The sequence below is a fragment of the Haliotis rufescens genome, unplaced genomic scaffold (assembly GCF_023055435.1).
Source record: "Haliotis rufescens isolate VD_foot unplaced genomic scaffold, xgHalRufe1.0.p SCAF_13, whole genome shotgun sequence".
Lineage (NCBI taxonomy): Eukaryota > Metazoa > Mollusca > Gastropoda > Lepetellida > Haliotidae > Haliotis > Haliotis rufescens.
Window position 1 is genome coordinate 12,105,969 of NW_025963813.1, and position 23,579 is coordinate 12,129,547.

At 44.5% G+C, this 23,579-nt stretch overlaps 1 protein-coding gene across 2 annotated transcripts in view; it reads left to right on the forward strand.

Moving 5' to 3' along the window:
* The window catches only part of LOC124139109 (nonsense-mediated mRNA decay factor SMG8-like), a 46,210-nt gene that overhangs the window by 16,798 nt on the left and 5,833 nt on the right, over positions 1-23,579 (forward strand). The window contains exons 10-18 of one of the 2 annotated variants that reach the window (XM_046506129.2): positions 5,019-5,215; positions 6,256-6,395; positions 7,073-7,160; positions 9,748-9,903; positions 16,747-16,887; positions 18,190-18,412; positions 20,189-20,320; positions 20,786-20,827; positions 22,317-22,481. In XM_046506129.2, the coding sequence (XP_046362085.2) occupies positions 5,019-5,215; positions 6,256-6,395; positions 7,073-7,160; positions 9,748-9,903; positions 16,747-16,887; positions 18,190-18,412; positions 20,189-20,320; positions 20,786-20,827; positions 22,317-22,481 (1,284 nt within the window). The remainder of the gene's footprint in view (positions 1-5,018; positions 5,216-6,255; positions 6,396-7,072; positions 7,161-9,747; positions 9,904-16,746; positions 16,888-18,189; positions 18,413-20,188; positions 20,321-20,785; positions 20,828-22,316; positions 22,482-23,579) is intronic. The other variant, XM_046506130.2, reaches the window with a different exon arrangement.

Sequence of the window (23,579 nt, forward strand, 5' to 3'; positions counted from 1 at the left end):
ACCCTGATTCATCATTACTTCACCTCACCTCCAGTGCCAAGGTCCTCCACCTCCAGTGCCGAGGTCCTCCATCTCCCGTGCCAAGGTCCTCCACCTCCAGAGCCAAGGTCCTCCACCTCCCGTGCCAAGGTCCTCCACCTCCAGTGCGAGGGTCCTCCACCTCCAGAGCCAAGGTCCTCCACCTCCCGTGCCAAGGTCCTCCACCTCCAGTGCCGAGGTCCTCCACCTCCCGTGCCAAGGTCCTCCACCTCCAGAGCCAAGGTCCTCCACCTCCCGTGCCAAGGTCCTCCACCTCCAGTGCCAAGGTCCTCCACCTCCAGTGCCAAGGTCCTCCACCTCCTCCACCTCCAGTGCCAAGGTCCTCCACCTCCCGTGCCAAGGTCCTCCACCTCCCGTGCCAAGGTCCTCCACCTCCAGAGCCAAGGTCCTCCACCTCCAGAGCCAAGGTCCTCCACCTCCCGTGCCAAGGTCCTCCACCTCCAGAGCCAAGGTCCTCCACCTCCCGTGCCAAGGTCCTCCACCTCCAGAGCCAAGGTCCTCCACCTCCAGAGCCAAGGTCCTCCACCTCCCGTGCCAAGGTCCTCCACCTCCAGAGCCAAGGTCCTCCACCTCCCGTGCCAAGGTCCTCCACCTCCAGTGCGAGGGTCCTCCACCTCCAGAGCCAAGGTCCTCCACCTCCAGAGCCAAGGTCCTCCACCTCCCGTGCCAAGGTCCTCCACCTCCCGTGCCAAGGTCCTCCATTGCCAAGGTCCTCTTCCTCCAGAGCCAAGGTCCTCCACCTCCCATGCCAAGGTCCTCTTCCTCCAGTGCGAGGGTCCTCCACCTCCAGAGCCAAGGTCCTCCACCTCCAGAGCCAAGGTCCTCCACCTCCCGTGCCAAGGTCCTCCACCTCCAGAGCCAAGGTCCTCCACCTCCCGTGCCAAGGTCCTCCACCTCCAGTGCGAGGGTCCTCCACCTCCAGAGCCAAGGTCCTCCACCTCCAGAGCCAAGGTCCTCCACCTCCCGTGCCAAGGTCCTCCACCTCCAGTGCCGAGGTCCTCCACCTCCCGTGCCAAGGTCCTCCACCTCCAGAGCCAAGGTCCTCCACCTCCCGTGCCAAGGTCCTCCACCTCCAGAGCCAAGGTCCTCCACCTCCCGTGCCAAGGTCCTCCACCTCCAGTGCGAGGGTCCTCCACCTCCAGAGCCAAGGTCCTCCACCTCCAGAGCCAAGGTCCTCCACCTCCCGTGCCAAGGTCCTCCACCTCCCGTGCCAAGGTCCTCCATTGCCAAGGTCCTCTTCCTCCAGAGCCAAGGTCCTCCACCTCCCATGCCAAGGTCCTCAAACCTCTAGTGCCAAGGTCCTCCACCTCCCATGCCAAGGTCCTCCACCTCCAGTGCCAAGGTCCTCCACCTCTAGTGCCAAGGTCCTCCACCCAGAGTGCCAAGGTCCTCCACCTCGAGGGCCAAGGTCCACACCTCCACTGCCGAGGTCCTCCACCTCCAGTGCCGAGGTCCTCCACCTCCAGAGCCAAGGTCCTCCACCTCCAGAGCCAAGGTCCTCCACCTCCAGTGCCAAGGTCCTCCTGCTCCAGTGCCAAGGTCCTCCACCTCCAGTGCCAAGGTCCTCCACCTCCAGAGCCAAGGTCCTCCACCTCCAGTGCGAAGGTCCTCCACCTCCAGTGCCAAGGTCCTCCACCTCCCGTACCAAGGTCCTCCAACTCCAGTGCCAAGGTCCTCCAACTCCAGTGTCCTTGCGTTGGGACGTCCATATCACCTATACTTATAGACAAGGCTGCCGAGGTAGCTCTGGAGGCACACAAACGAGGAGCATCAGCCTCGACCTACAGGCTCGACACATCCTCTGGTTCATCTTTTGGGGTCAGCAGTTTCAGTGGAGAATGCTCCCATTTTTTCATTTCCTCAGTCCTGTGGTTATTCACTGCACTGGAGGAGGATTTGTTTCAAAGCCTACACAGACGACTGCATCCCAGCCCACTGTGTCCCGCACCTCCTGTCTCGTCAGAGGGACGTCAGCTTCATCAACAAACTGATCCAGGTCCTGCCTGCCAGATTTGAAGCCATTCAATACAAGGTCCAGTGAGCCATGTGTCAACCCTCGACCCCTGCCAGTGGCAGACCCTTCTCGGTATTCTGACCTCTGCACAGGAGCTCTCCTCCAGGTGTTGCCGACAACTGTGTCCCCTTCAGAGCTTCCTACTTCCATATCTTCGCCTCAACCTGACATCAAGTCCCATCTGTCTTCCAGTCGAGTTACGCCCATTTCTAGAGTGGCGGTTGACCACATCCTACGTCTTGAGCAGTACCTCTATCTCCAGCTTTGGGGCCACACTCCTGTCTGCCTCCACCACATTATTGGCTGCCTCCACTGCCCCACAGTATTATCACCACTGTCCTAGGGCTTCCACGAGTCCAAATTTTTGGACTCGAGTACCCGAGGGGTGGAACCTCGACTCGTACTCGAGTACCCGAAAATAGGACGTCCTTTAAGAATATTGGTTCATTAGATCAAAATTGCCATCTAAAAGTATTAAAACATGTTATAAGTATAATTGAACTGCACTGATATGTAAATAGGAAGCGTCCACGGAACTTGTTTATCTGTCAAAGTGTATGGAAGTGTTCAGTGTTAATGTTTGCTTGTAACTGCACTAATCTTAATCACGGCCTTCAAAAATATTACGTCACGTCTACAAATACTACAATACATCTTGAACACAAACCAAGTTTTTTTCTGACGATCAGCATTTCATTCGACACCAAGCACGAACAATAATTCGCAGGAAGAAAATCAATAATGTGCATCACGTAACATACACGTTTTAACAGCTTCTGGGCTGCAAGACTAAGGCCGCTAAATATGGAAATGTAGTACTATAAGTTCATTCATTCATGAGTTTTCAAACTGCACCAAACTGTCGACCTGTCGCTTGATTTGTAAGCACTGAAATAGCACATATACATGTATACCAGCTAATCAGTTGTTAATCTGTGTAAGGGAATACACTTGGCATTTGAGTCGGAGCAAAGAAGCAATAATCGCCTTAATACATTCAATATCTTAAAGTCGGGAAGGAAAAACAAGAATTACGTCTATTTTATGTGACATTCTCAATTGTTCTAATGTACATCTACTTTCTACAAAGAATACATTATTCAAACAATATTAAAACAGAGTGATCTCCCCTTATCGAGTACTCAAGTCTTTGATAACGGCCTCGAGTCCCACTAAAACCGACCCAGCCCCGAGTACTCGAGTACTCATTGAAGCCCTACACTCTCCGCGCTGTGCCTGTTTCCATACAGAGAAAAATATGAGGGGGTAGGGGCCAAGGTGGATAACTCCAGCGTATGTGGCCGCGGGGCTTTCAACTGTCTCCCTGTTCCAGTACTGTCCGTTTGTAAAAGGTAGGGAAGTTAAAGCACTGTGTAGCCTCAGGTAACATTGCATTTTTCCTTAAATGCTAATTTTTGGGCATTATCATGACTTAGTTTTGAATCCTAGATAGTCTGTATCCTGTCAGTAGAGATAATCTGATGATCATCAAAAAACATCTTCACGTGAAAGCATTTCATTTCTGTCTTAAAACCAGAAATGAAAATTATGTTATGATAGACTTCTTGAAAGTCTGCTATAGCAACGCACAGTCTCATTAAGATCAGAATATTTTACTTTGATACGATACTTCTCTGCAGAAAGCTAACATCCGATTGGCTGGAGAATCCACCCTACTTTCATTTTAGCGATCAAAGTTTGCTATTGGTTCACCTTATGTGACCCCCTCTGGTGGTCTTCTCAGAGTGGTATCATATGGGAGTTTATCACATGATTTAAATGAGAATTGTACCTAGCCTGATTATGATATCTGTAGCATACAAGGCAAACTTGCTTGACTTGTTTATTGTTCCTGGAGTTGAAGATGAAGATACCGTATATCGCTGTGTATAAGGCGAGTTTTTCGTACCTAAAATGAGGGGGCTAAGAAGGGGGGTCGTCTTATACACGGAGTCGAAGATCTCACATTTTTTTCCACTGGCGATGTCAACTGGCGTCCGATAGCCAGCCCAGCATTTGACAATAAAACTTCGCATTTCGTCCTAAATAACTGTTCCAAGAACTATTTCCATACATAAACATGATTTTGTATCTCTTTTCCTTGAATAAAGTTTAATAATTTCTGCAAATAAAGTTGAAATGACTCTCTCCTCGATGCAGATTGTCAAACCACCTGACACGGTAAAACAATCAACATCCATGAGTAGAGAGCCGGAAGTACCGGTAATCATTTGCATATTGCACATGTGACCTAACATGTGATAACCGGTGAAGCTGAAATCAATTCCCGCTGTTTTTACAGTTGTATTAACAAGTGTTGGAGACGGTGTGTACAAGTGATTGTGGAATAAACACGCTGAATGTGAAGCAAACATAAGCCTAGTTAGTTACAACATAGTTAATTGGCGATTAAATTACTCACCATTGTCTCTTATATGTTATTACTTCATAAATGAATTTTATTTTACGGGCACCAATTTGGTGTCGTACCGTGTAAACACAAAATGGCGACGTGTGCCGGAGTTACACACGCGACCTATCATTGTAGAAAAAAACAACGCAAGATAAACATATTTTTATTGCATATATAAGGTTTGTGTGCGCACTTGTGATGTGTGCGAAATACGCATCAGTCGGAAAGCGCACATTAAATCTCCAAAGTAACTAACTAATTTGTGATGTCCGTGTGCGAAATACGCTACAGTCGGCAAGAGCACGTTAAATCTTCTACCGGTATATCAGTCAGACTTGTGATGTGTTTCATTCCAGGTCGCCTTATACACGGAGTATAGGATTTTGGGTTGATTTTTAAGGCGTGTACAGGGGGGTCGTCTTATACGTGGGGTCGCCTTATACACAGCGATATACGGTAATTAAAAAATGTTAGATTGTATCTACTTCTGTTTACATGATCAAATGATCAGATTATATATTACTATGATAACACATCTGGTTCATATCACAGAGTCCCCACGTAGTCGCAGCTATGCGACCAATCGCCGCACGAACCAGGCATCTGGGGACACACTGAGGACGACAGTGACAATGTTCAGTCGACCAGAGAACAGCTTCAAGGAGTTTCTGTGGCAGCACATAGACCAGGCTTTCACCAAGGGCTTTGATGACAATGTCGGTAGAAACCCAGTCCCTGCCGTGTTTGAGGTGAATGAATGTGTCTTTTTTTGTATACTACCCATGCTTGTCTCTCATGAGGATTCCAGGGTAGGGTAGGTCCCCAGTACCCATGCTTGTCTCTCATGAGGATTCCAGGGTAGGGTAGGTCCCCAGTACCCATGCTTGTCTCTCATGAGGATTCCAGGGTGGAGTAGGTCCCCAGTACCCATGCTTGTCTCTCATGAGGATTCCAGGGTAGAGTAGGTCCCCAGTACCCATACTTGTCACTGATGGTGATTCCAGGGTGGAGTAGGTCCCCAGTACCCATGCTTGTCACTCATGGTGATTCCAGGGTGGAGTAGGTCCCCAGTACCCATGCTTGTCTCTCATGGTGATTCCAGGGTAGGGTAGGTCCCCAGTACCCATGCTTGTTGCTGATGGTGATTCCAGGGTAGAGTAGGTCCCCAGTACCCATGCTTGTTGCTCATGGTGATTCCAGGGTAGAGTCGGTCCCCAGTACCCATGCTTGTCACTCATGGTGATTCCAGGGTGGAGTAGGTCCCCAGTACCCATACTTGTCACTCATGGTTATTCCAGGGTAGAGTAGGTCCCCAGTACCCATTCTTGTCACTCACACAGATTCCAGGGTAGAGTAGGTCCCTAGTACCCATGCTTGTCACTCATGGTGATTCCAGGGTGGAGTAGGTCCCCAGTACCCATGCTTGTCACTGATGGTGATTCCAGGGTAGAGTAGGTCCCCAGTACCCATGCTTGTCACTCATGGTGATTCCAGGGTAGAGTAGGTCCCCAGTACCCATGCTTGTCACTCATGGTGATTCCAGGATGGAGTCGGTCCCCAATACCCATGCTTGTCGCTGATGGTGATTCCAGGCTAGAGGAGGTCCCCAGTATCCATGCTTGTCTCTCATGAGGATTCCAGACCTCATCTGTTGCTATCAACCACTGGCAGGCTTGTCCCAACTACATTATTAGCAGGCTATTGTTATACGGGTGGAACATTGCTGACTGAAAAGTGATATAGCATGAGGTTGACGAGCACGAGATGCACACTGTGTTTCTTCATGCAGATGGCCAGCAGTGAGACATGGTTTGCTGTGGCTATCCGGCTGTACAAGTTCTTCTTCTCCGACTCCCCTGAAGGGAAGGTGTCAACCCACCTCACCACACTCAGATCCCTGCTGGAGACAGACGTCAGGTTCTCAGAAAAGTAAGACATCTTTAATAGAGTTTTAATACCAAATCACGCACACTGGGACAACATCATGTGCTCATCCTAAGACATATACAGTGTTAATGGTGAGGTGACATCGGGTTTAACATGGCATTCAAGATTATTGCACTTATATATGACGTAGCAACGAGAGAGCGAGAGACATCAAGGACTATCTTTTAACCTCTTTTCGTATGATGAGGCCAGAGGACAAAACCACAGACTGTCCGCCCTCGGGGCAGACACTTTATCCTCTAAACTACGGAGACGGTTATAGTGTTAATGGGATCTTTCAGATAAATATACTACTCAAAACAAGTTAAGGAACACCCACAATTGGAAGGCTGTGTGTTGCAAGACCAACCAGCCATGACAGATTAACTATAGTCATATACAAATGGGTGTTCTTTAACTTCTTTTGAGTAGTATATATGAATCACAAAATGGCATGAATGCTCAACTTTTTTGTTACAGTGCTAGCAGTGTTTTAGTGTTGATTCTAACACTGTTATAAACAATACTTTGTTTGAGATCTTTTAATGCCACTCAAAGATCAAGATTATTATCAAAGATATATTTTTTTCAAATGAAGTATTACCATACTGTTTCTATGAAAAAATGATAAGGGGAGCTTACTTTGACAGTGTGAACCATTTTTGTTCTGTCTCCTGTAGCCGATGCTCCAAGATCTTGCCACTAGCTGAGAGTGCCTACCAACAAGACTTGCCTCAACACTACATCACCACCTACCATCTGTCGAAGGTGAGTGGCCAATATAATGTTATTAGAATGTTATCAGAAACCATCAGAATATCTGCAAAACCATCATGAGAATATCATAACATTTTCATGACATAATCATGTGAGTATTATGACAGTATCAGAATGTGACCATCAGAATATCTTCAAAATACCTTCACAGTGTTATCAGAATATCTTCAAAATACCTTCACAGTGTTATCAGAATATCTTCAAAATACCTTCACAGTGTTATCAGAATATCTTCAAAATACCTTCACAGTGTTATCAGAATATCTTCAAAATACCTTCACAGTGTTATTAGAATATCTTCAAAATACCTTCACAGTGTTATCAGAATATCTTCAAAATACCTTCACAGTGTTATCAGAATATCTTCAAAATACCTTCACAGTGTTATCAGAATATCTTCAAAATACCTTCACAGTGTTATCAGAATATCTTCAAAATACTTTCACAGTGTTATCAGAATATCTTCAAAATACCTTCACAGTGTTATCAGAATATCTTCAAAATATTTCGGGTAGCCTAGTGGTTAAAGTGTTCACTGGTCACGCCGAAGACCCGGGTTCGATTCCCGACATGGGTACAATGTGTGAAGCCCATTTCTGGTGTCCCCCGCCGTGATATTGCTGGAATATTGCTAAAGGCGGCGTAAAATCAAACTCACTCACTCACTATTCTTCAAAATATCACAATGTCATAACAATATCATCAGAATACCATCACAGTGTTATCAGAATAACATCAAAATATCACAATGTCATTACAATATCATCAGAATACCATCACAGTGTTATCAGAATATCATCAAAATATCACAATGTCATTACAATATCATCAGAATACCATCACAGTGTTATCAGAATATCATCGAAATATTACAATGTCATTACAATATCATCAGAATACCATCACAGTGTTATCAGAATATCATCAAAATATCACAATGTCATTACAATATCATCAGAATACCATCACAGTGTTATCAGAATATCATCAAAATATCACAATGTCATTACAATATCATCAGAATACCATCACAGTGTTATCAGAATATCATCGAAATATTACAATGTCATTACAATATCATCAGAATACCATCACAGTGTTATCAGAATATCATCAAAATATCACAATGTCATTACAATATCATCAGAATACCATCACAGTGTTATCAGAATATCATCGAAATATTACAATGTCATTACAATATCATCAGAATACCATCACAGTGTTATCAGAATATCATCGAAATATTACAATGTCATTTCAATATCATCAGAATACCATCACAGTGTTATCAGAATATCATCAAAATATCACAATGTCATTTCAATATCATCAGAATACCATCACAGTGTTATCAGAATATCATCAAAATATCACAATGTCATTTCAATATCATCAGAATACCATCACAGTGTTATCAGAATATCATCGAAATATTACAATGTCATTTCAATATCATCAGAATACCATCACAGTGTTATCAGAATATCATCAAAATATTACAATGTCATTACAATATCATCAGAATACCATCACAGTGTTATCAGAATATCATCGAAATATTACAATGTCATTTCAATATCATCAGAATACCATCACAGTGTTATCAGAATATCATCGAAATATCACAATGTCATTAGAATATCATCAGAATACCATCACAGTCTTATAAGAATATCATCAAAATATCACAATGTCATTTCAATATCATCAGAATACCATCACAGTGTTATCAGAATATCATCAAAATATCACAATGTCATTTCAATATCATCAGAATACCATCACAGTGTTATCAGAATATTATCGAAATATCACAATGTCATTACAATATCATCAGAATACCATCACAGTGTTATCAGAATATCATCGAAATATCACAATGTCATTACAATATCATCAGAATACCATCACAGTGTTATCAGAATATCATCAAAATATCACAATGTCATTACAATATCATCAGAATACCATCACAGTGTTATCAGAATATCATCGAAATATCACAATGTCATTACAATATCATCAGAATACCATCACAGTCTTATCAGAATATCATCAAAATATCACAATGTCATTACAATATCATCAGAATACCATCACAGTGTTATCAGAATACCATCGAAATATCACAATGTCATTACAATATCATCAGAATACCATCACAGTGTTATCACAATATCATCGAAATATCACAATGTCATTACAGTATCATCAGAATACCATCACAGTGTTATCAGAATATCATCAAAATATCACAATGTCATTACAATATAGTCAGAATACCATCACAGTGTTATCAGAATATCATCGAAATATCACAATGTCATTACAATATCATCAGAATACTATCACCAAGACCTATTCTCCCCCAGGTCTTCACTGGTCTTCTTTCATGTGGATTCTGTGGTTAGGGCTAGAAGTGTCTGTAAGGACAAACCTGTGTGTTTGTATTAATCCATTTGAAGTTTTTGTTGTCAAAACAGGACATAATGAATGCAAGCACCATTGAACAGCCAAAAGTTAGATATAAGTCGCTATATGAATAAATTTGTCTTGTTATTACTTGTTGTTCCAGCTAGCTCAAGCGAAGCGCGTGTTTGCCCAGTTTGCGCGAGGTCCTGCGTTTGACAAGTACATGGTGCAGCTGGAGGAGGCATGCGAGACCTGGTGGAAGTCAGGACACCAGCAGTGTGAGGCTGTCAGTCTCACCGGCAACCTGTGTATGAACCCTGTAAGTCTCTCCGGCAACCTGTGTATAAACCCTGTAAGTGTCTCCGGCAACCTGTGTATGAACCCTCTAAGTCAGTCTCACCAGCAACCTGTATATGAACCCTGTAAGTCAATCTCACCCGCAACCTGTGTATGAACCCTGTAAGTCAGTCTCACCAGCAACCTGTATATGAACCCTGTAAGTCAATCTCACCCGCAACCTGTGTATGAACCCTATAAGTCTCACCGGCAACCTGTGTATAAACCCTGTAAGTGTCTCCGGCAACCTGTGTATGAACCCTATAAGTCTCACCAGCAACCTGTATATGAACCCTGTAAGTCAATCTCACCCGCAACCTGTGTATGAACCCTATAAGTCTCACCGGCAACCTGTGTATAAACCCTGTAAGTGTCTCCGGCAACCTGTGTATGAACCCTATAAGTCTCTCCGGCAACCTGTGTATGAACCCTGTAAGTCTCTCCGGCAACCTGTGTATAAACCCTATAAGTCTCTCCGGCAACCTGTGTATAAACCCTATAAGTCTCTCCGGCAACCTGTGTATGAACCCTGTAAGTCAATCTCACCCGCAACCTGTGTATGAACCCTGTAAGTCTCACCGGCAACCTGTGTATGAACCCAGTAAGTCAATCTCACCTGCAACCTGTGTATGAACCCTGTAAGTCAATCTCACCCGCAACCTGTGTATGAACCCTATAAGTCTCACCGGCAACCTGTGTATAAACCCTGTAAGTGTCTCCGGCAACCTGTGTATAAACCCTGTAAGTGTCTCCGGCAACCTGTGTATGAACCCTCTAAGTCAGTCTCACCAGCAACCTGTATATGAACCCTGTAAGTCAATCTCACCCGCAACCTGTGTATGAACCCTGTAAGTCAGTCTCACCAGCAACCTGTATATGAACCCTGTAAGTCAATCTCACCCGCAACCTGTGTATGAACCCTATAAGTCTCACCGGCAACCTGTGTATAAACCCTGTAAGTGTCTCCGGCAACCTGTGTATGAACCCTATAAGTCTCACCAGCAACCTGTATATGAACCCTGTAAGTCAATCTCACCCGCAACCTGTGTATGAACCCTATAAGTCTCACCGGCAACCTGTGTATAAACCCTGTAAGTGTCTCCGGCAACCTGTGTATGAACCCTATAAGTCTCTCCGGCAACCTGTGTATGAACCCTGTAAGTCTCTCCGGCAACCTGTGTATAAACCCTATAAGTCTCTCCGGCAACCTGTGTATAAACCCTATAAGTCTCTCCGGCAACCTGTGTATGAACCCTGTAAGTCAATCTCACCCGCAACCTGTGTATGAACCCTGTAAGTCTCACCGGCAACCTGTGTATGAACCCAGTAAGTCAATCTCACCTGCAACCTGTGTATGAACCCTGTAAGTCAATCTCACCCGCAACCTGTGTATGAACCCTATAAGTCTCACCGGCAACCTGTGTATAAACCCTGTAAGTGTCTCCGGCAACCTGTGTATAAACCCTATAAGTCTCTCCGGCAACCTGTGTATAAACCCTGTAAGTGTCTCCGGCAACCTGTGTATAAACCCTGTAAGTCTCACCAGCAACCTGTGTATAAACCCTATAAGTCAATCTCTCCAGCAACCTGTGTATGAACCCTGTAAGTCTCACCGGCAACCTGTGTATGAACCCTGTAAGTCAATCTCACCCGCAACCTGTGTATGAACCCTGTAAGTCAATCTCACCAGCAACCTGTGTATGAACCCTGTAAGTCTCACCGGCAACCTGTGTATGAACCCTGTAAGTCAATCTCACCAGCAACCTGTGTATGAACCCTGTAAGTCACTCACCCGCAACCTGTGTATGAACCCTGTAAGTCAGTCTCACCCGCAACCTGTGTATGAACCCTATAAGCCTCATCGGCAACCTGTGTATAAACCCTATAAGTCAGTCTCACCCGCAACCTGTGTATGAACCCTATAAGCCTCATCGGCAACCTGTGTATGAACCCTATAAGTCAGTCTCACCGGCAACCTGTGTATGAACCCTGTAAGCCTCATCGGCAACCTGTGTATGAACCCTCGTGTTGTAGCTATGAGTCCTCCATGTTGTAGCTGAGTCCTCCATGTTGTAGCTATGAAATCCTCCATGTTGTAGCTGAGTCCTCCATGTTGTAGCTATGAGTCCTCCATGTTGTAGCTATGAGTCCTCCATGTTGTAGCTATGAGTCCGCCATGTTGTAGCTGAGTCCTCCATGTTGTAGCTATGAAATCCTCCATGTTGTAGCTATGAGTCCATGTTGTAGCTATGAAATCCTCCATGTTGTAGCTGAGTCCTCCATGTTGTAGCTATGAGATCCTCCATGTTGTAGCTGAGTCCTCCATGTTGTAGCTATGAGATCCTCCATGTTGTAGCTATGAGTCCTCCATGTTGTAGCTATGAGTCCGCCATGTTGTAGCTGAGTCCTCCATGTTGTAGCTATGAAATCCTCCATGTTGTAGCTGTGTCCTCCATGTTGTAGCTATGAGATCCTCCATGTTGTAGCTGAGTCCTCCATGTTGTAGCTATGAGTCCTCCATGTTGAAGCTATGAGTCCTCCATGTTGTAGCTATGAGTCCGCCATGTTGTAGCTGAGTCCTCCATGTTGTAGCTATGAAATCCTCCATGTTGTAGCTATGAGTCCATGTTGTAGCTATGAAATCCTCCATGTTGTAGCTGAGTCCTCCATGTTGTAGCTATGAGATCCTCCATGTTGTAGCTGAGTCCTCCATGTTGTAGCTATGAGATCCTCCATGTTGTAGCTATGAGTCCTCCATGTTGTAGCTATGAGTCCGCCATGTTGTAGCTGAGTCCTCCATGTTGTAGCTATGAGTCCTCCATGTTGTAGCTATGAAATCCTCCATGTTGTAGCTGTGTCCTCCATGTTGTAGCTGTGAGATCCTCCATGTTGTAGCTGAGTCCTCCATGTTTTAGCTATGAGTCCATGTTGTAGCTATGAAATCCTCCATGTTGTAGCTGAGTCCTCCATGTTGTAGCTATGAGATCCTTCATGTTGTAGCTGAGTCCTCCATGTTGTAGCTATGAGATCCTCCATGTTTTAGCTATGAGTCCTCCATGTTGTAGCTGAGTCCTCCATGTTGTAGCTGAGTTCTCCATGTTGTAGCTATGAGTCTTCCATGTTGTAGCTATGAGTCCTCCATGTTGTAGCTATGAGTCCTCCATGTTGTAGCTATGAGTCCGCCATGTTGTAGCTGAGTCCTCCATGTTGTAGCTATGAAATCCTCCATGTTGTAGCTGTGTCCTCCATGTTGTAGCTATGAAATCCTCCATGTTGTAGCTGAGTCCTCCATGTTGTAGCTGTGTCCTCCATGTTGTAGCTGAGTCCTCCATGTTGTAGCTATGAGATCCTCCATGTTGTAGCTATGAGTCCTCCATGTTGTAGCTATGAGATCCTCCATGTTGTAGCTGAGTCCTCCATGTTGTAGCTATGAGATCCTCCATGTTTTAGCTATGAGTCCATGTTGTAGCTATGAAATCCTCCATGTTGTAGCTGAGTCCTCCATGTTGTAGCTATGAGTCCTCCATGTTGAAGCTATGAGTCCTCCATGTTGTAGCTATGAGTCCGCCATGTTGTAGCTATGAGTCCATGTTGTAGCTATGAAATCCTCCATGTTGTAGCTGAGTCCTCCATGTTGTAGCTATGAGATCCTCCATGTTGTAGCTGAGTCCTCCATGTTGTAGCTATGAGTCCTCCATGTTGTAGCTGAGTCCTCCATGTTGTAGCTATGAGTCCTCCATGTTGTAGCTGAGTCCTCCATGTTGTAGCTATGAGTCCTCCATGTTGTAGCTGAGTCCTCCATGTTGTAGCTATGAGTCCTCCATGTTGTAGCTATGAGTCCGCCATGTTGTAGCTGAGTCCTCCATGTTGTAGCTATGAAATCCTCCATGTTGTAGCTATGAGTCCATGTTGTAGCTATGAAATCCTCCATGTTGTAGCTGAGTCCTCCATGTTGTAGCTATGAGATCCTCCATGTTGTAGCTGAGTCCTCCATGTTGTAGCTATGAGATCCTCCATGTTGTAGCTATGAGTCCTCCATGTTGTAGCTATGAGTCCGCCATGTTGTAGCTGAGTCCTCCATGTTGTAGCTATGAGTCCTCCATGTTGTAGCTATGAAATCCTCCATGTTGTAGCTGTGTCCTCCATGTTGTAGCTGTGAGATCCTCCATGTTGTAGCTGAGTCCTCCATGTTTTAGCTATGAGTCCATGTTGTAGCTATGAAATCCTCCATGTTGTAGCTGAGTCCTCCATGTTGTAGCTATGAGATCCTTCATGTTGTAGCTGAGTCCTCCATGTTGTAGCTATGAGATCCTCCATGTTTTAGCTATGAGTCCTCCATGTTGTAGCTGAGTCCTCCATGTTGTAGCTGAGTTCTCCATGTTGTAGCTATGAGTCCTCCATGTTGTAGCTATGAGTCCTCCATGTTGTAGCTATGAGTCCTCCATGTTGTAGCTATGAGTCCGCCATGTTGTAGCTGAGTCCTCCATGTTGTAGCTATGAAATCCTCCATGTTGTAGCTGTGTCCTCCATGTTGTAGCTATGAGATCCTCCATGTTGTAGCTGAGTCCTCCATGTTGTAGCTGTGTCCTCCATGTTGTAGCTGTGTCCTCCATGTTGTAGCTATGAGATCCTCCATGTTGTAGCTGAGTCCTCCATGTTGTAGCTATGAGATCCTCCATGTTGTAGCTGAGTCCTCCATGTTGTAGCTATGAGATCCTCCATGTTTTAGCTATGAGTCCATGTTGTAGCTATGAAATCCTCCATGTTGTAGCTGAGTCCTCCATGTTGTAGCTATGAGTCCTCCATGTTGTAGCTGAGTCCTCCATGTTGTAGCTATGAAATCCTCCATGTTGTAGCTATGAGTCCATGTTGTAGCTATGAAATCCTCCATGTTGTAGCTGAGTCCTCCATGTTGTAGCTATGAGTCCTCCATGTTGTAGCTGAGTCCTCCATGTTGTAGCTATGAGTCCTCCATGTTGTAGCTGAGTCCTCCATGTTGTAGCTATGAGTCCTCCATGTTGTAGCTGAGTCCTCCATGTTGTAGCTATGAGTCCTCCATGTTGTAGCTATGAGTCCTCCATGTTGTAGCTGAGTCCTCCATGTTGTAGCTATGAGTCCTCCATGTTGTAGCTGAGTCCTCCATGTTGTAGCTGAGTCCTCCATGTTGTAGCTATGAGTCCTCCATGTTGTAGCTATGAGTCCTCCATGTTGTAGCTATGAGTCCTCCATGTTGTAGCTATGGGTTCTCCATGTTGTAGCTATGAGTCCTCCATGTTGTAGCTGAGTCCTCCATGTTGTAGCTATGAGTCCTCCATGTTGTAGCTATGAGTCCTCCATGTTGTAGCTATGAGTTCTCCATGTAGCTATGAGTCCTCCACGTTGTAGCTGAGTCCTCCATGTTGTAGCTATGAGTCCTCCATGTTGTAGCTATGAGTCCTCCATGTTGTAGCTACAAGTCCTCCATGTTGTAGCTATGAGTTCTCCATGTTGTAGCTGAGTCCTCCATGTTGTAGCTACAAGTCCTCCATGTTGTAGCTATGAGTCCTCCATGTTGTAGCTATGAGTCCTCCATGTTGTAGCTGAGTCCTCCATGTTGAAGCTGAGTCCTCCATGTTGTAGCTGAGTCCTCCATGTTGTAGCTACAAGTCCTCCATGTTGTAGCTATGAGTCCGCCATGTTGTAGCTATGAGTCCTCCATGTTGTAGCTATGAGTTCTCCATGTTGTAGCTGAGTCCTCCATGTTGTAGCTACAAGTCCTCCATGTTGTAGCTACAAGTCCTCCATGTTGTAGCTATGAGTCCTCCATGTTGTAGCTGAGTCCTCCATGTTGTAGCTACAAGTCCTCCATGTTGTAGCTATGAGTCCTCCATGTTGTAGCTATGAGTCCTCCATGTTGTAGCTGAGTCCTCCATGTTGTAGCTATGAAATCCTCCATGTTGTAGCTATGAGTCCATGTTGTAGCTATGAAATCCTCCATGTTGTAGCTGAGTCCTCCATGTTGTAGCTATGAGATCCTCCATGTTGTAGCTGAGTCCTCCATGTTGTAGCTGAGTCCTCCATGTTGTAGCTACAAGTCCTCCATGTTGTAGCTATGAGTTCTCCATGTTGTAGCTGAGTCCTCCATGTTGTAGCTACAAGTCCTCCATGTTGTAGCTATGAGTCCTCCATGTTGTAGCTATGAGTCCTCCATGTTGTAGCTGAGTCCTCCATGTTGAAGCTGAGTCCTCCATGTTGTAGCTGAGTCCTCCATGTTGTAGCTACAAGTCCTCCATGTTGTAGCTATGAGTCCGCCATGTTGTAGCTATGAGTCCTCCATGTTGTAGCTATGAGTTCTCCATGTTGTAGCTGAGTCCTCCATGTTGTAGCTACAAGTCCTCCATGTTGTAGCTATAAGTCCTCCATGTTGTAGCTATGAGTCCTCCATGTTGTAGCTGAGTCCTCCATGTTGAAGCTGAGTCCTCCATGTTGTAGCTGAGTCCTCCATGTTGTAGCTACAAGTCCTCCATGTTGTAGCTATGAGTCCTCCATGTTGTAGCTGAGTCCTCCATGTTGTAGCTATGATATCCTCCATGTTGTAGCGGAGTTCTCCATGTTGTAGCTGAGTCCTCCATGTTGTAGCTGTGTCCTCCATGTTGTAGCTATGAGTTCTCCATGTTGTAGCTGAGTCCTCCATGTTGTAGCTATGAGTTCTCCATGTTGTAGCTACAAGTCCTCCATGTTGTAGCTGTGTCCTCCATGTTGTAGCTATGAGTTCTCCATGTTGTAGCTGAGTCCTCCATGTTGTAGCTGAGTCCTCCATGTTGTAGCTGAGTCCTCCATGTTGTAGCTGCACCGGCTGCTGACAGAGGAGGAGACTGATGCCAACAATGTCCTCCCTGTGTCCAGTCACTCCAGCCAGCTCAAGTCCAAGGCAGCCTGTAACTGTGGCCAGACTCAGGCAGACAAGGATGACCCGTTTGATCACATGGTAACATTGTCCTTTACAACTTAATATTGACGTTTCTACAGGAGAGGCTTCATTTTCACTGATGGTTCATTTTATCACACTGAACATTTATACATGGTATTAATCAATCTTTGTTCATGAATTGTCCCAAGCAACCTTTGCCAGTCGTAAGAAGCGACCAAATGGATTGAATGGATTAAAACTTAGCCAGAATAGCAATCCGCAGTGGACACCCTCACTTTATTTCCTGAACCACATTATAACTTTATATCTTGCCTCACCTTGTTACATTTTGTCCCGTATGAGACATCTGACTACACTTAGTAACGTTAGGAAAGGCCATACAACAGACTCTTCAGGAAAGATGACATCTCAAACAAGAGTTACTTCCCTCTGATAAAGAAAATTCCACAATCTGGCTGACTGATGGATTGTGACGAAAGGCAATCACTGTTCGAGAAAGTAGAATTTATTTGTGTCAACAATTGTCGTTTTGCCTATATGTACTTACGCGACTGTCTAAGAGCAGGTTTCAGTTGGAACTATATTGACTGACGTCACTGTCCAACAAGCTCATCACTGACCATGTAAAGTAATGTGGAGATGTGCAGATTCAAGGAAAACTTGCCATGTCACTATTTTGTGAGAATAGTTTTTTGATGAAAGTTTAAGAATATAGAAAGGCTATCACGCTTTTGTGTTTAGGCATGGAAGATATCCTGTGTTTGGAATAAACACTGTATTCAGCTTGCTAAAGCTTGCAAAATACAATGTTTGTTCCTGATGCATTCTCCAAAATCACTTGAAAAACACATGAAAACCTCTACATATCACTCACTCACCCTGCGACCCATGAAGATTCCGCGGTAGAATACGTCTTCAGCAACTAATACTTGCCAAAAAATGCGACTATGCTTGTCTTAAAGGCGACTAACGGGATCGGGTGGTCAGGCTCGCTGACTTGGTTGATACATGTCATCGATCCCAATTGCGTGGATCGATGTTCATGATATTAATCACTGGATTGTCTGGTCCAGACTCGATTATTTATGGACCGCTGTCATATAGCTGGAGGGGCGGTCGGGTAGCCTAGTGGTTAAAGTGTTCGCTCGTCACGCCGAAGACCCGGGTTCGATTCCCGACATGGGTAAAATGTGTGAAGCCCATTTCTGGTGTCCCCCGCCGTGATATTGCTGGAATATTGCTAAAAGCGGCGTAAAACCATACTCACTCACTCATATAGCTGGAATATTGCTGAGTGCGGGGTTAAACAACAAACCAACCGACCAACCACTCACCCTGCATTGATTCCCGTGTTTCCAGTACGCCAACTATGAGTTTTACAAAGCCTTGGAGGAAACATGTTGCAGCAAACTGGAGCACATGGACTTTCCAGTGTTCAAACCCAGCACGAGTGAGGTCCGAGCAGGTCAGGTGACCCCTGTGGTGGCCAAGGCACCTCACCTGAAGACAGGGCTGAGGGACAGTCTCAAGTCGGAGGGGACAGGATCCGGTCTCACTAACCTCAGTCTGGCTCTCAGTTTAGGTAGGTGATTTCAAATATGGGAGCCCTGATATGACCAGGGTGCCGTTGTGCAAAATAACCTTAGCACTATGACTGTCAGTGAGTTGGGTTAAATGCCGCTTTTAACAGTATTCCAGTTATATCGTGGCGTGTCAGCTTAATGTGGGAGAAAAGCCCGAAGTGATGCAGGTCTCAGGCATTTACCACTTCGGTGAAACCCACAAGCACGGGTATGGTGCTGACATACCTAGACACATAATCAGGGTCAACCGGGATTCGAACCCTCAATCATAGGTTTTTGGCATGCCTAAGGGACGCAACTCTGCACAGCGAATCGTAGCGCCTTAGACGACTGGGCCACCCATGCCCCCTACGACTGTCATAAGTCTATGTTTAAGGTATGGGAGTTATGATCACCTTAGCGCTAAGATTGCTTTGTACCACGTTACCCTGGTGTTTTCACTCCATATTTGCCCTGATAATAATCCTTGATCCATCATCATAATGCCTGTGCTTGTAGGTTTCACCAAGATTGTAAAAAAACTAAGACCTATGTCATATTTGGCTTACCTCCAAACATTAATTGAGGCTTTTGATTCAGAATTCACCCCACAGGCGAGGAGGTAACATTAGTGCCAAGCCAAAACGTCAAAGCAAGTTATTTTATCAAGTAAAAGACGCATTTGGAAGACAAATCCAATATGATCCAAACTAGGGAAGTATTAGTAACGAAAAGTAATCATCATCATCAAGGGGTTTTAGTAGCCATTTAGAAGATGGAAGAACATGGAACTTGAATCTTTTATCTGGATATCAACCTCTTTATTGTTTCTTGCAGTGTTAAAGGGTTACTTGTTGCTCCTTCATCAGGTGATAAAGTGGCAAGAAGTTGCCCTGAAATGTCGTTACAAACAAGAGAGAAGTTGTTATTTTAGTTTTAATGTCTTCATCATCAAGAGGTTTTGAAAAGTGACACCCGTTTTCTTGAGAACACTTTCCTCGTCTGTGAATTATTGTTAGCCTGCTTCAATCTGGTATTAACTTGTCATGTTTGGTACCACAGTATTTGTGGTTCTGTTGACCATTGAGCCTCTAGTGCACCAACCTTTACCGAGATGGCGTCTACATTTCCCCACAGCACTGTGATTAGGCAGTCCACACTGGACAACAAAGGGAGTGGAGAGAATAAGAATATAAGGCTTAAAAAAAATAATAGTCTTGGTTCTCAGGCACCGCCCGCATCATCATAAAGTTCGCCCGTTTTGTTTATATTTCAATTATTTTTTTTAAATATATAAAAAAGTCCACCTTGTATTCCAGTATTTTACTGATCAAGGGATTCTTTTATGTAGGGAGGCCCTCTCCCAGGTTGATTTTACACAACTGTTTTATTGATTACACAACTGTTTATTAGTTACTACCCCCAACCCCCCCAAAAGACACCGCCCGCTCGCCCGCACTATATTTTTAAAAACCATTGCCTGAGAACCAATTCTTGTGATTTTTTAAGCCTAATTTAAGAAATAAATAATTCTAAAGTCTTATACAAGTATTGTTTATTGGCTGCAAGAAACAATGATAAAGGAGCCAGAAAGAAAAAAATTGTTTTTAAACAGATCATAGGATTACTCCCCATCTATTGACCTACTTTGATGTTTGTTAAATTACTTTTATTAGTTAACTGACATGACTGAAAGATAATGTATTTTTGTCCACAATTTATAAGTTTTTCGTTGGCAGATCTGTAAACAAATTAATTAAAAGAAACACGTAAACAATGAGTTGTGTCCTGTGCAGGTCAGTCTGGGGGAAGTGACCTCACATACGGTCATCGGAGTGAGTCGAGTCTGAACCCAGAAAACAGTCAGCAGGCTGACCCTGGCCACCAAACGGAGACGTCCGAGCCAGAGCAGGTGCAGCAGCATCCAGGTGAGCTATACTGCAGCGAGATATACTTGATGCCTAGATCTGTAGTGAGATATATTTACACCTAGGTTTGTAGCAAGATATATTTTACACCTAGGCCATCACACACAGACTACCAGAGCAGGTGCAGGATCCAGGTCTAATATACTTCTGTAGCAAGATAAACTTTACACCTAGGTCTGTGACAATATATACTTTACACTTACACTTGATGCGATATATATTATACACATAGGTCTGTAGCGGTATATAATTTACACTTACATCTGAAGCGATATATATTTGACACCTAGGTCTGTAGCGATATATAATTTACTCTTACATCTGAAGCAATATATATTTTACACCTAGGTCCATAGGAATATATACTTTACACCAAGGTCTGTAGCAAGATATAAATTTACACCTAGGTCTGTAGCGATATGTACTTTACACCTAGGTCTGTAGCAAGATATATTTTACACCTAGGCCATGACACTGAAACTGCGGAACCAGAACAGGTGCATCCAGGTGAGCTATAGTTTTGTAGCGAGATAACTTTATACCAGGTCTTTAGTGCTGTTTTCTTTACTCAAGATCTCTAGTGCTGTATACTTTACACCAGGTCTGTAGTGCTGTATACTTAACACCTTGGTCTGCAGTTCTGTATTCTTTAAACAAGGTCTTTAGTGCTGTTTTTTCTTTACACTTAGGTCTGTAGTGCTATACACTTTACAGCTTGGTCTGTAGTGCTGTATATTTTACACCAGGTCTGTAGTGCTGTATACTTTACACCTTGGTCTGCAGTTCTGTATACTTTACACAAGGTCTTTAGTGCTGTTTTTTCTTTACACTTAGGTCTGTAGTGCTGTATACTTTACACCTAGGTCTGTAGTGCTGTATACTTTACACCTAGGTCTGTAGTGCTGTATACTTTACACCTAGGTCTGTAGTGCTGTATACTTTACACCTAGGTCTGTAGTGCTGTATACTTTACACCTAGGTCTGTAGTGCTGTTTACTTTACACCAGGTCTGTAGTGCTGTATACTTTACACCAGGTCTGTAGTGCTGTATACTTTACACCAGGTCTGTAGTGCTGTATACTCTACACCAGGTCTGTAGTGCTGTGTACTTTACACCAGGTCTGTAGTGCTATATACTTTACACCAGGTCTGTAGTGCTGTATACTTAACACCAGGTCTGTAGTGCTGTATACTTTACTCCAGGTCTGTAGTGCTGTTTACTTTACACCAGGTCTGTAGTGCTGTATACTTTACACAAGGTCTGTAGTGCTGTATACTTTACACCAGGTCTGTAGTGCTGTATACTCTACACCAGGTCTGTAGTGCTGTATACTCTACACCAGGTCTGTAGTGCTGTATACTTTACACCAGGTCTGTAGTGCTGTATACTTTACACCAGGTCTGTAGTGCTGTATACTCTACACCAGGTCTGTAGTGCTGTATACTTTACACCAGGTCTGTAGTGCTGTATACTTTACACCAGGTCTGTAATGCTGTATACTTTACACCAGGTCTGTTGTGCTGTATACTTAACACCAGGTCTGTAGTGCTGTATACTTTACACCAGGTCTGTAGTGCTGTTTACTTTCACTAGGTCTGTAATGCTGTATACTTAACACCAGGTCTGTAGTGCTGTATACTTTACACCAGGTCTGTAGTGCTGTATACTTTACACCAGGTCTGTAGTGCTGTATACTTTCACTAGGTCTGTAATGCTGTATACTTAACACCAGGTCTGTAGTGCTGTTTACTTTACACCTAAGTCTGTAGTTCTGTATACTCTGCACCAGGTCTGTAGTGCAGTATACTTTACACCAGGTCTGTAGTGCTGTATACTTTCACTAGGTCTGTAATGCTGTATACTTTACACCTTGGTCTGTAGAGCTTTATACTTTACACCAGGTCTGTAGTGCTGTATACTTTACACCAGGTCTGTAGTGCTGTATACTTTTCCCAAGTGATGACTTTGTACTGAAACATTTTTGACACCTTGCAGCTACCACAGAGCTGAAAATCAGTAACAGTGCCACGAGACAGCACTCTACGACCGAGTATCTGCCGGGGATGATTCACTCCGACTCCCCATCCGGACTCCTGCCCAAGTTCTGTTCGTGGTCCCTGTGTAGTCTCGGACCATCCAGCATGTACATGCACACACAAGGTAACTTGCACATATTCCTTTCACAGGTCAGCTGGTCTCAGCATCATGGTCAAGTGTGGCCGCCCTTGTATCTCTTCTGGGGTGCGGGTGGCCCAGTCGTCTAAGGCGCCGCTATTCGCTGTGCAGAGTTGCGTCCCTTGGGCACTCCAGAAACCTATGATTGTGGGTTTGAATCCCGGTTCGCCCCGATTATGTTTCTAGGTCTGTCAGCACCATACCCGTGCTCTTGGGTTTCACCGAAGTGGTAAACGTCTGAGACCTGCATCACTTCGGGCTTTCCTCCCACATTAAGCTGACACGCCGCAATAAAACTGGAATATTGTTAAAAGCGGCGTTAAACCCAACTCACTCACTCACTAACCTTTCACAGGTCAGCTGGTCTCAGTTAGCAACCAGCTTGTCGGGATACCAGGATCCCCTTTCCCCCAAGCTTGTAGTGAGAGGGTGTGATCTGGATGACTGTCTGGTTTGCCCGGTCCAGATTCAGTTAATTACAGGTCATGATGACCTAGCAGGAATATTGTGGTCTGAGTCAAGAAACAACATCCTCTCATGCAAGTTGGAAACTCACTTCAGCAGCTGGCAAACTGATCAAGGAGGCCCCATTCAAGCGTCGGTCGCGACAGATATATAGAGGTTATCACGCGAGTGTGTTTGGGGATGGTAAATATCCTGTATTAGGAATAAACATTGTATTTAGCAAGCCTTGGTGAGCTAAATACATAGTCCTGTCAAAACGTTAAGAAGTGCAATCAGATGTACACACAGCGACAAAACGAAACAAGGTATCAATTCAAACATATTTCGGCCAAATCCAACTATTTTAATTTGTGGAAAAGGTTTCAAGGAGCAGAGGTCTACAAGCACAGATATGGCTACTGATACCGCTTGGCTAGGCCTAGTGCCCTCGCAAAATTGTTTCGAAATTTATATCTCCAAAGTTTCTAAAACTTATAAAATGCCTTAGCGACGTCACAGTTAGAAACTGATTTTAAGTATATTAGACTGTTCTTTTCATAATGATAGCAATCATCTCTGTAGTTTATCCAGATTCCCGATGGTTAATTCTGACTCGATTGCCGAATGACAAGGGCGTAG